Source organism: Myotis lucifugus, unplaced genomic scaffold (genome assembly GCF_000147115.1).
Source record: "Myotis lucifugus unplaced genomic scaffold, Myoluc2.0 scaffold_304, whole genome shotgun sequence".
NCBI classification, from domain to species: domain Eukaryota; kingdom Metazoa; phylum Chordata; class Mammalia; order Chiroptera; family Vespertilionidae; genus Myotis; species Myotis lucifugus.
The window spans coordinates 1290561-1302702 of NW_005871352.1; the positions used below are offsets into that span (position 1 = coordinate 1290561).

At 37.7% G+C, this 12142-nt stretch overlaps 2 protein-coding genes across 12 annotated transcripts in view; both read left to right on the forward strand.

The window, feature by feature from the left end:
* SOS2 (SOS Ras/Rho guanine nucleotide exchange factor 2) overlaps nucleotides 1–3364 on the forward strand; it is a 67220-nt gene extending 63856 nt beyond the window's left edge. For all 9 annotated transcript variants that reach the window (XM_023763864.1, XM_023763865.1, XM_023763871.1 and 6 more), the window contains 2 exons: nucleotides 461–570; nucleotides 1670–3364. In XM_023763864.1, coding sequence (XP_023619632.1) covers nucleotides 461–570; nucleotides 1670–2179 — 620 coding nt within the window. In that variant the 3' untranslated portion in view covers nucleotides 2180–3364. The remainder of the gene's footprint in view (nucleotides 1–460; nucleotides 571–1669) is intronic.
* A 560-nt stretch (nucleotides 3365–3924) lies between these two features.
* VCPKMT (valosin containing protein lysine methyltransferase) lies at nucleotides 3925–11878 on the forward strand. Of its 3 annotated transcripts, XM_006100246.3 has the most exons (6): nucleotides 3927–4281; nucleotides 4376–4486; nucleotides 4656–4728; nucleotides 5560–5679; nucleotides 7604–7708; nucleotides 10826–11878. In XM_006100246.3, exons 1-6 carry the CDS (start codon nucleotides 4016–4018, stop codon nucleotides 10838–10840), a joined length of 690 nt encoding a protein of 229 aa, XP_006100308.1. In that variant the 5' UTR covers nucleotides 3927–4015; the 3' UTR covers nucleotides 10841–11878. The 3 variants fall into 3 exon arrangements, with proteins under 3 accessions (XP_006100310.1, XP_006100308.1, XP_006100309.1); XM_006100248.3 differs by lacking the exon at nucleotides 7604–7708 and having other exon boundaries at nucleotides 3925–4281; XM_006100247.3 differs by lacking the exon at nucleotides 4656–4728 and having other exon boundaries at nucleotides 4376–4475.
* The last annotated feature ends 264 nt before the right edge of the window (nucleotides 11879–12142 follow it).

Consider the following 12142-nt stretch of genomic DNA (forward strand, 5'->3'; position numbering starts at 1 on the left):
GTGCTGCTGTGGAGTTGAGAGAGGCTTCCGCCACCACAGCCACGCTTTCCAGCCATGAGCCTGGCTTCTGGCTGAGCGGCGCTCCCCCTGTGGGAGCGCACTGACCACCAGGAGGCATCTCCTGCATTAAGCATCTGCTCCCTGGTGGTCAGTGTGCATCATAACGACTGGTCAACTGGTTGTTTCAGTTGTTCTGTCACAACAGTTGCTTAGGCTTTTATATATAGAGATAGTACCTACTATGTGCCAGGTAGTACTATTGTGCTAAGTGCTAGGGATACAAAAATAAATACACACTGCCCTCAGAAAGCTTACAGTTTAATGGAGAGGTTAGATAAACCAATAGTCAGCTACCATACAGTCTGACAGATGCCATAGCAGAGGTTATCACAAATTGAAATTAAATTTATGTAATGAATGTACTGTGAATTGTGGTTAAACTAATCTTTTTAACCCACAGAGTCTTTCTTCAGTTCGTGTGGTAGTTTACATAAACTAAGTGAAGAGCCACTGATTCCTCCTCCCCTTCCTCCTCGAAAAAAATTTGATCATGATGCTTCAAATTCCAAGGTACTCAACAGGACTTAGGTTTGCCTCATCTCATTCAAAGTTGTAAATCTTTAAAACAGTGCTTGTTCTTCTAAAGAGTCTGTCAGTTAAAATTTGGGTACCCTTTATGGTTTTTAAACATCTGGGTTGTTTTATTTGAAAAATACTTTAAATAATTACTCATAATACTTTTTCTAAAAAAGAGACTGGGCAGATTCACAAATACTCAGAAGTACATTTTTGCTCCTGTACTAGTAGAGGTGGACATAACTTTAATATTCAAAGCATTCTTTAAACTTTAGGGTGCATCAGAATCTCCTGGAAGGCTTGTTAAAAACCAGATTGCCAGAGTTTCTGTTTCTGTAGGTCTGGGGTGGGGCTCAATAATTTGCATTTCTAAAAAGTTCCCCACTGTTGTTGTTACTGCTGGTCCCTGGATCATACGTTTCAAACCATAACTCTAAGCCTCACTGGGAAAAGTAGAGTAGGTGGCCAGAAAGCAGCAGCTGGATATTAAGTCCTCTTAACATCTTGTTCTTTCATGTCTGCAAAACTATATATACTTTTCATTCACTTGTCTATTATTATAAAAATGCATAAGTTTATGAGTTGTATATATAAAGCAAGATAACCTATGGCATTATGTTCTAAGATTTCAATTAAAACATCTCATATATAAAAATATTAAACTGGGGCCCTGAATTAAACTGGGAGTAATTTAGTCATAAATCTGAATCAAATTAACCTATTTTGAACTCCTGGATTTAACTTGACACATAGGAATTTTCTTTCATTCATTCATTCAGTTATTGTTAATCCTCACTAGAGGATATTTTTTCCATTGATTTTTTTAGGAAGATGGGAGGTAGGGAGGGGAGAGTGAGAAACATTGATGTGACAGAGACACATTGATTGATTGCCTCCCGAACCCGCCCTGATCAGGGCCAGGATCGAACCTGCAGCCCAAGTACGTGCCCTTGACCGGGAATCAAACCCTCGACCCTTTGGCCTGCTGGCTGATGCTCTAAAAACTGAGCACACCGACCAGGGCAATTCTTTTAATAACTTTTTCTTCCAGATTTTTCAGAACAGAAATATAATTTAATTACTTTTTTTAAAGGGAAATATGAAATCTGATGATGACCCCCCTGCTATTCCACCAAGACAACCTCCTCCTCCAAAGGTAAAACCCAGAGTTCCTGCTCCTACTGGTGCATTTGATGGGCCTCTGCATAGTCCACCTCCACCACCGCCGAGAGATCCTCTTCCTGATACTCCTCCACCAGTTCCCCTTCGGCCTCCAGAACACTTTATAAACTGTCCATTTAATCTTCAGCCACCTCCACTGGGACATCTTCACAGAGATCCAGACTGGTTCAGAGACGTTAGCACGTGTCCAAATTCACCAAACACTCCTCCTAGCACACCCTCTCCAAGGGTACCACGTCGATGCTACGTGCTCAGTTCTAGTCACAATAATCTTGCTCATCCTCAAGCTCCCCCTGTTCCACCAAGGCAGAATTCAAGCCCTCACCTACCAAAACTGCCACCAAAGACTTATAAACGGGAGCTTTCACACCCCCCATTGTATAGACTGCCTTTGCTAGAAAATGCAGAAACTCCTCAATGACCTTAGCCATATGTAGTCATTGACACTGGAATGATATTTGTAAAGGTGTTTTTTTTAATTTATTAAAAAAAGGCATAGTATTTTAGTACTTTTTACAAATAATGCTCTTAAAAATGCTACTGATCAAATAAGCTTTTAAAATCGGAAAAATAAAAATACAAAAGTCCTTCGTCATTATCCTCAGGTGATCAGTAGCATTGCCTTGTCTTGGATCCTCAGTGCTGCCAAAAGGCCAGTATAAAGAATTTATATTTGCACTGTAGTCTCTGTAAAATATGGTTTAAAGTGACTGATTGCACTGAAAAGGGATAGTGCATTTGTGGAACTTTTCAGATTTGAGTAATAGCTGCCTTTTTAAGGCAATAAATTTACACAAATATAGGAGGTGTATGGTGTTACTGATTTTTTAACTTGTTTGACCATCTTCTAGTTTTTACATTTTGGAGAATTGTGAATAACACCCATTGTTCTTAAACTTGTTAATGCCATGTCTTAAATGCCAGAATTTGCTGCTAAAGACAAAAATGAAAAATAGAATGAAAAGAATAGAATGCACTGTGTCTATTATTTAGCCAAAATGTAAACAAAAAGACTACCTAACCCCATCATAGAGGAGAAAAGGGCATGTATTTTTTCAGATGTGCCTTTTGTTTTTGCAAACTATGGTGTCTTTAGCTAATGAATTGCCTATTATTTTGGAAAACAAAGTTAATATGCCATGTATGTACAGTTTTGTTTATATTGTATATTTAAAGATGCAAATAACCTATATAAATTTAAGTGACTTGAGGTGTATAATACAATCTGCTACTTTACTAATTGATAAATTCAAAGTAAAAGTTTCTTATGGCATAGGAACCAACTGCCTTGCCTTCAAAACCTAGTAACTTTCTCTATAAATCTTGTGTTAACTAAAATTTTTTTAAATATTTTTTTTAGATTGGTAATATTTAAACCAGCAAATACTTAAAGCTTTATTAAACTTTTTAATCAGAGAAGTGAGTAAAACTTTTATTTGCTATTTGGACTCCTTCCTTAAAAGTGATGAAAAAGTGTGTTTTGCTGATAGTGGTGTAGCAGCAGTTGTAAGTAGCCAAAGCCACGTTGTTTATTTACTGGTCTGTGGCCTTTTATATGCTTTGTATCAGAGTGCTTAACAAGATTAATAAATCACCCCAGTCTTAATTTTTAAAAGACTTTTAAAATATGTGTTTTCAGTATAAGGAACAAGGGGGGAGATTGGTCAGTTTTGTAGAAATATTTATATGCACATTATTTTCAAAGGGTTATGGATAGCTTCAGTTACATAATCCCAAAGCATTTAAGTGATGTAAATTTTAGAGGGTAATTGTCTTTACTGCTAAACGTAATCAGCAAGCTTCTAGTAATTTTTAGGAATTCAGATGAAAAATTAGGAGCATGTTGGCAATTTTTAATAAGCAGGATTATAGCCATCCTTGGTGAGATGGATTTAAGGCCAATAACTACGGTGTGAGTTAATCTCCAATCAGGTAAAAACATTCTGAGGTTGACTTTGTTTTTTAAAGAGCAGATTATATTACTCTCTTTGCCTGGAAAAGTGATTTAAACTGCCTGTTCATTAAGCCAGACTTGTAATTTAGGGGAGAGAGGCCGTCCAGGAAGCAGGGGAAGCTGGCGGCCCAGCGCTGGGCCACGCCCAGGTAACGCTGCCTTCCGGGCTTTGTGCCTTTGCTGGTAAATCGAGGCTCCAACTCCGCCACTAGGAGGCGCGGGGCCCCTCGGGAGGCGGGGCCTCAGGGGGATGCGCGTGGGCGTGACGTCAGTTCGTGCGCCGCATTCTGTTGCCGGGCAGCCATGGAGGCTGCTCTGGAGTCCTCAACGGAGGACCCGTTGGGGAACTTTGTGCGAGTTTTGGAGAAGAGAGATGGCACGGCGTTACGCCTGCAGCAGTATGGCTCCGGCGGCGTGGGCTGCGTGGTCTGGGACGCTGCCATTGTTCTTTCTAAATACCTGGAGACGCCCGGGTTCGCCGGCGACGGGGCCCACGCGCTGCGCCGGCGGTCGGTGCTGGAGCTGGGCGCCGGCACCGGGGCCGTGGGGCTCATGGCCGCGACCCTCGGGTAAGCGCTGGCGGGAGGGGCGCCGCTTGACTTGGGAAACTGATTACTGGCTTCGCATCCGTGTGCCTACGTCTCAGTCGACGTTATTTTATAGGGCAGATGTTGTAGTCACCGATCTTGAGGAATTGCAAGACTTGCTGAAGATGAATATTAACATGAACAAGCATCTTGTCACTGGTTCTGTTCAAGCCAAGGTACTGAAATGGTTTGTATGGCCTTTCGGCTTGTTTTAATAACGATTTGTAGTTTGCTTTAAATTGCGTTTTGCTAAAAGCATGGCTAATAGAAAGGGGATCTTCCGGGTCTTGTTTTTCAAACAAGAATATTTTTAATTATTAAAGCAACAGTTAAAATATTTGGTTGGCATTTTTAAGGGGGGAAGAAATAGAAGACTTTCCTTCTCCGCCAGACTACATACTGATGGCCGACTGCATATACTACGAAGAGGTAAATATTCAATGTGAGAAGTCTGTTTAGAAGATGTACCATATTTCCTAAATTCTAGAGCACACATCTCTTCACATTTTAGGATATGGAATTCAGGATATTTGTCCTATAGTTAATGACACAGTAAAGGGAAATTAAGGTCACCAGGGAATACTGATTATCATATAGGCCTGATTATGATATGGACCTGTGAATCATGTTGAGAAAAGTGTTATGCACATTTTACTAGAGGCTTCTGTAAAGTTTTAAAAGGATTTTGCCATTTGGATCTAAGATTCTTTATTTATTTTTTATTTAGCTGTTCCTAGTGAACATGTTAAGCAAGACACAGAATTAAATTGCATTGTAAGGAATTCATTGTTCTGTGGCAAGATTTATTAGACTCATAGAATGATTTCTAAAAATTATCAATTTGTGTGCAAATTATAGACATCATTTTTTTTAAAATAATGAACATTTAGCCAACTTACGTTCAGGTTAGGTCAGACTTGCTTTTGTGGTAAATTGTTGATTATTTAAATCCCAAGTTAAATAATTAAATTTTTAAGAGAAGTCAGTTCCATTTGTTTTCCCATGGGATCTTGAAAATGCAATTACTTGAATCCTTCCTTTGGAAACTGAAGTCAATACAGTGGTTAAGAGGAGTTTACTGAAAAAAAGAGAGTTTACTAATCATTAGTTAGAGTCTTAACTACTTGTACTTTGTTGGATTGATTCAAAGATGGGTAAATTGTAGGGGAGAGATAATTACCCCTCCACCTTCCTTACCCCCCTTTCACAGTAAAAATATAAAAATTTTTATAAACAAAAACTTTATTCTTTTTTGAACAGTCTTTGGAGCCACTGTTGAAAACTCTAAAAGATCTCAGTGGATCTGAGACTTGTATTATATGTTGTTATGAACAGCGAACAATGGGGAAAAATCCAGAAATCGAGAAAAAATATTTTGAGGTGGGTCCTCTACTATATCTATCTTTGTAGTGATTACCCTTCAGGGAGCCTGTGTATGACTGTGTGTAAGTATATTATGGTAATTTTGAGTCAGGAAAACATTCTGGTTGTATGAACCCAAGGAGGATTCTTGACAGCCCATCATTCTACTAAGCCCCCTCCCCCTTTTTCATCTTTTGATCCTTTATTTCTTTTTATTTTCTAATAAGTTGATCTAATATATAAAGAACAATGTAAAATAATAGTAGTGATGCCCTTGTCTTTTCTGAGAAAGTTTGTAATGTTTCCCTTATTAAACATGCTGGCTTTTGGGGAACGTATTTACTATATATATATCATGGAAACGTATCTTTTTACTTCTGTGTTCACCTCTACATTTTTGTGAAAGCTTTAACCAAGATAATCTTATGTTTTCAGGGTTTGATTTTGTTTCGTTTTTTTTTTTTAACAAAAACTCACAACTCTGGCCAATTTGCTCAGTGGTTAGAGCATCGGCCTGTGAACTGAAGAGTTGCAGGTTCAATTCCAGTCAAGGGCGCATATCTCAGTTGCAGGCTCGGATGCCCAACCTGGTCAGGGCAGGTGCAGGAGGCAGCCAATCGATGTGTCTCACCCAAACATTTATTTATTTAATTATTTACTTCTTAATCCTCATCCATGGATATGTTCATTGAATTTAGAGGGTGTGGGAGGGAAACATCCATGAGAGAGAAACATTGGTTGGTTACCTCCCATACATGCCCTGACCGTGAATCAAACCCACAACTTAGGTATGTGCCCTGACCAGGAATCAAACCTTCAGCCTTTTTGGTGTATAGGACAACGCTCCAACCAATTGAGCCACTCAGCCGGGCCCAATCCCTTTTTATGGGCAAAAATCCATCACATTACAAGTGACTTCTCTTGGTTCATACCAGGGTGGACAAAAGTGGGTTTATAGTTGTTCATATGGAAAATAATACAATAATGAATAAATAATAATAGAAGAATAAACTCTGGCCCTGGCTGGTGTGGCTCAGGTGGTTAGGCGGTGTCCCGTGCACTGGAAGATTGCTGGTTCAATTCCCAGTCAGGACACAGACTGGGTTTCCGGTTCTATCCCTGGTAGGCAGTATATAGGAGGCATCTCCCTCCATCTCTCTCTGAAAATCAATTTTTTAAAAAATCTATAAAAAAAGAATAAACTTTTGCATAATCACAGTTGTAACCCTACTTTTGCCCACCCCTGTATATATAGCCCTGCAGTTTTATCCATTGAAAGGACTACTTTGATTAAATGAGAAAGCAAATATATGACTCTGCTTCAGATATATGTTGAAATGTTTTTATTTTTTTGTGGGTTTTTTTTAAGTTTTTGTTTTGTTTTTGTGGGGTTTTTTTGTTGTTGTTTTTTTATTTCAGAGAGAAAGGGAGAGGGAGAGATAGATAGAAACATCAATGTTGAGAGAGAATCATCCTGATGGGGAATTGAACCCTGACCTCCTGGTTCATAGGTCGACATTCAACCACTGAGCCACTGCCTGGCTGGGCTGTTTTTTTCTTAAATGTGAGGAATGTTAATGAACTCTTGAAACTTTATCATTGAAAGTTTTGTATTGTTAAACAGTTCCAGTTGAGTTAAAATATGTAAGATACATAAAATATGTAAAATGCTTTTGTAAATGGAATTACACCATGTGGCTTTCTGGGTCTGGCTTCTGTCACTGAGGATAGTGTTTTTAAGGTTCAGCTCAAGTGCTCAACTCAATTTTTCATGTGCATACACCCAAGTAACCACTGCCCAGGATAAGGACTTGGAACATTTTCACAGCCTCAAAAGGCTCCCATGTGCCCCTTCCCAGTCAGTACTCCACCATTCTGACTTCTCTCATCACAGGACAGTTCATATTATTGAATTTGAAGTATATCTCTTTTAAATTTATAGCTTCTTCAACTAGACTTTGACTTTGAAAAAATTCCCTTGGAAAAACATGATGAAGAATATCGAAGTGAAGATATTCATATTTTATACTTCAGAAAGAAAAAATCGGTAAATACATTCCTGGCTCTTTATCCTCTGAGGAGGTTTGTTTAGCTGGACGCTGTCTCTCAGCTTATAGGTGGTGTAGATGTTGATTTTGATGTGGGGAAATAATATGATGATTTACTGGACTCAGGCACTAACTCAATATTAAGATCACTTTACCTGGCCTCCTGTTCTTCCTCTAAAATAAGGCAGGCTTCTTCTTCCTGTCCAGCTGTAAATTATATAGCTTTAAAATCGGGCATTACCTCAGATAGGTAACTTAGCTATTTATAAGTTTCTGGTATCTTTTATTAGAGATTTTAAAATGCCAGCCAGCTCCGACCTTTGTAAACTTTATCCAACCATTCAGAATTTTTTAATAGTCAAAGTAAAACATAACAACCCTTCCCTGGTGGTTTAGTAGCTAGGATTTGGTACTGTCACCACTGCAGCTCAGGTTTAATTCCTGGTCAGGAAAGTTATATGTCGAATCACTATGTTGTACACCTGAAACTAATATAATACTTATGGCCCTAGCCGGCTTGGCTCTGGATAAAGCGTCGACCTGCGGACTGAAGGGTCCCAGGTTCGATTCCAGCCAAGGCCACATGCCGGGGTTGCGGGCTCAATCCCCATTGGGGGGTGTGTAGGAGGCAGCCGGTCGATGGTTCTCTCTCATCATTGATGTTTCTATCTCTCTTTCCTTCTCCCTTTCTCTGTGAAATCAATAAAGAAATATAATTTATATATATATGTATATATGTATATATGTAATTCTTATGTCATCTACACTTTAATAAAGAAAAAAAATTTTAAAGTAAAATATAACAAGACAGATCTGTCCGATAATGAGAAATGCACTGTTTTATGTATATTTTACTTCTTATAACAATTACATTTTATGCAGGTTGCCTCAGCAATGTCTAGAGTTTGAGACTGTAGAAAGGAAGAATTGTGTCCATTTTTATCTCAGCACCTTTTGTATGTGACTGGTTGGTATAAGGCAGGGACATGATTAATTTTATTGATTAAGGATGTTAAATTTAGTAACATTTTTTCTGTTATCTTTGCTTTGAATTTGTTCATGATGAAGTTTTCTGATTATGTAAATTCTAGTCAAAAGCAAATAACTTATAATTTTTGAGATCAATATTAGATGTTAGGACTATAAGGTAAGAGGATTGGTGGGATTAGTAATTCAAATCAACAAACTTACCTGGCATGATGCTGGAGATACAAAGGTAAAAAAAAATGGTTTATGCCTTAAGAAGAGTCCATTTTAGTTGAAGTTGTGGTGTAGTTTTAAAAGTAGAATTTTTTTTGAGGCATAATGATTTTGTTTTCGAAATATAAAGGCTTTATTTTGGCAAAGAATACTTTCCTTTTTAAAAATTGATATAATTCATGTACCATAAATATTACCCTTTTAAAGTGGTTTTTAGTATGTTCACTGAGTTGCACAGCCATCACCACTTTCTAATTTTTTTAAATATATTTTTATTAATTCAGAGAGGAAGGGCGAGGGAGAGAGAGAAACATCAATGATGAGAGCGAATCATTGATCAGCTGCCTCCTGCATGCTCCCTACTGGGGACCAAGCCCACACAGCCGGGGCATATGCCCTAACTGGGAATCGAACCCATGACCTCCTGATTCACAGGTCGACGCTCAAGCACTGAGCCATGCCAGCCGGACACCACTTTCTAATTTTAAACATTTTCATTACCCCAAAAAGAAACCCCGTATTCGTTAGTGATCACTTCCTGTTTCTGCCACCCCCAGCACCTAATTTGTGGTTACCAATCTACTCTCTGTCTCTGTGGATTTGCATATTCTGACCATTTCATATACAGTATCTCTTGCTTTCGGAAAGTTCACTTTATGCCATTTTGCTTTTACAAAAGACCTACATTCGTATGGTAATGGCTTCTATAAAAGCGAATATTCTCTTTGGATTTCTTTTGCTTAGTGAAAATGAGTACTAACGTAGTCTTTCGTAAAAATGAAGTGGCATAATACAAAAGCAGGGATACTTTTCATTTTATGCCATTTCAGCTCATGAAAGGTTTCATAGGAATGTGCAGGGGACACTAGTAAATGGAATCACACCCTATGTGGCTTCCTGGGTCTGACTTCTTTCCCTCAGGATGGTGTTTTTAAGGTTCAGCTATGTTGTAGCATACATCAGCACTTAGCGCCCTTTTTATAGTTGAATAATATTTCTTTGTATGGACATACAATACCTTATCCATCTGTTCACCAGTTAAAAGGCCTTTTAGTATCTTTCACTTTTTGGCTCCAATGAATAATGTTGCTATGAATGTGCATGTAAACATTTCTGTATGACATATGTTTTCAAATCTCTTGGGTATGTTCCTCAAATAGAATTGTCAGGTCTTATGGGAACTCTGTTTAACTTTTTGGAATTGCCAAACTATTCCAAAGCTATTAAAATGGTTTATGTTTCTACCGGCAATGGTATATGTCCCAGTTCTCCACATCCTCACCAATACTTGTCATTGTCCATCTTTTTTATTATAGCCATTTTAGTAGGTATGAAGAAATTATAGTTGTAAAAGTTTTTTATATATATATTCTAAATATTAGACTCTTACTGGATATATAACTTCCAGATACTTCCTCCCATTCTTTAAGTTGTCTTTTCATTTTTTGATAGTATGTCCTTAAGCACAAAGGTTTTTAATTTTGATGATGTTGAATATATCTTTTTTCTTTGGTTACTTGTGCTTTAGGTATCAGCAAAAAATCATCTCTAGCCGAAACCGGTTTGGCTCAGTGGATAGAGCGTCGGCCTGCGGACTGAAAGGTCCCAGGTTCGATTCCGGTCAAGGGCATGTACCTTGGTTGCAGGCACATCCCCAGTGGGAGGTGTGCAGGAGGCAGCTGATTGATGTTTCTCTCTCATCGATGTTTCTAACTCTCTATCTCTCTCCCTTCCTCTCTGTAAAAAATCAATAAAATATATTTTTAAAAAAAAATCATCTCTAAACATTATCCATAGTTGTTCATTTGAATAGCATTTAGCCATTATTAGGTATATTACCTAGTATTAAGTACCCAGTAAGTACTTCATTTGTAATAATTCATTCTGTAAAGTTTCTGTTTTGTTTTTTCTTATAGAAATTTCCATCGTGAAATCTTTAGTCATCTTACCCAAGCCTCCAGCAACCTGGGTAAGCTAAAGATGTGAATGGAGCATGGGAAGATTGTGTTCACAGATTTTTCCAGCATGTCTTTAGAGACCTGATAATAGACAACAACCATCATGGGCTGCCTGCAAAACAGAAAATGACTGCCAGTCTGCCAGCTAATGGGCCTGAAATCCAACTTAGTTTACTTTTAGTTCAGTATCAAGTTCTGCTTAAAAGAAACATTGTGTATTAGTCACTCCTCAAATAAAAGTTGGTATTGAGGTTAGCCTAAAGTCTGCCAAAAATAAACAGTGAAGCTTCATGGTTGACTTAGCTTATTTTCCAGAATTAGATAAATTGATCCAGTTTCTAAAGAGAAATATATACTGCTATATAATAAAGTTTAAATTCAAATCAGTAAGTTTTAGTTTGTCTTCAAGATAGGTAAATTTAAAAGGTTTTCATTTTAACATAATTATGCAGTGGTTTTTATCATGTATCTTCCACTTTGTTGCTTTTAAGATAGCTTTACTACTTACTAGTAAATGTTCTTTTACGTTAAAAAAAGCCCCAACATATTTTGTATAGTTACATTGGCCAAAGTTTTATTCTTTTCCTCCACCATACATGTCTACATGAGTTAGTAAATTATACTGTAGTGAGTAAGAATGAAAGTTAAGAAATCATGAGATTAGAATGAGGGGGGTTGGAGTGAAAGTAAAAAGCCCATTTTCAGGCTAGTTCACTTTTCTCATACTATATATCTTCCAGGAAAAAGTGGATAAAAATCACTGATGTTTACTTGTTTACAAAACAGAGACATTTTTAAATAACTGCAAATGTAATTCTATATACATTTAGCAAATGGTTTTGATTCTGTGTAGTCTTTATGTTATGATAATCATCTGCTCACAGACTGATCTGTCAAGAACTTAAATCTCAACTGTTCTAAAGAGTAATAAACTATAGAATTCTGGTACTTACAGGCATTGGTGCTAGGTGGCACATTTTATGTGTTAAAATAAATGTTCTTGCCCTTGCCAATTTGTTCAGTGGTTTGAGTGTCACTGAAGACTGAAGGGTTGTGGGTTCAATTCCCAGTCAAGGACACATACTTCTCCAGCCCCAAGAGACAACCAAGCAATGTGTCTCTCTCTCGTGTCGATGTTTTTCTCTCCTCCTCCTACCTCCTTTCCACTCTCTTTGAAATCAATGGAAAAAATATCCTCAGTTGAGGATTTAAAAAATAATAAAAATAAAATAAATAATTATTCTTTTTGAGATCCTGTGATTTTTTTTAAGGCTT

Bases quoted from the DNA above. Each gene is read 5' to 3' on its own strand.
- VCPKMT (XM_006100246.3), top strand. From the start codon at position 4,016: ATGGAGGCTGCTCTGGAGTCCTCAACGGAGGACCCGTTGGGGAACTTT. The intron at 4,282-4,375 runs GTAAGCGCTGGC...GTTATTTTATAG, and splicing joins CTCATGGCCGCGACCCTCGG to GGCAGATGTTGTAGTCACCG. The intron at 4,729-5,559 runs GTAAATATTCAA...TTTTTTGAACAG, and splicing joins ACTGCATATACTACGAAGAG to TCTTTGGAGCCACTGTTGAA.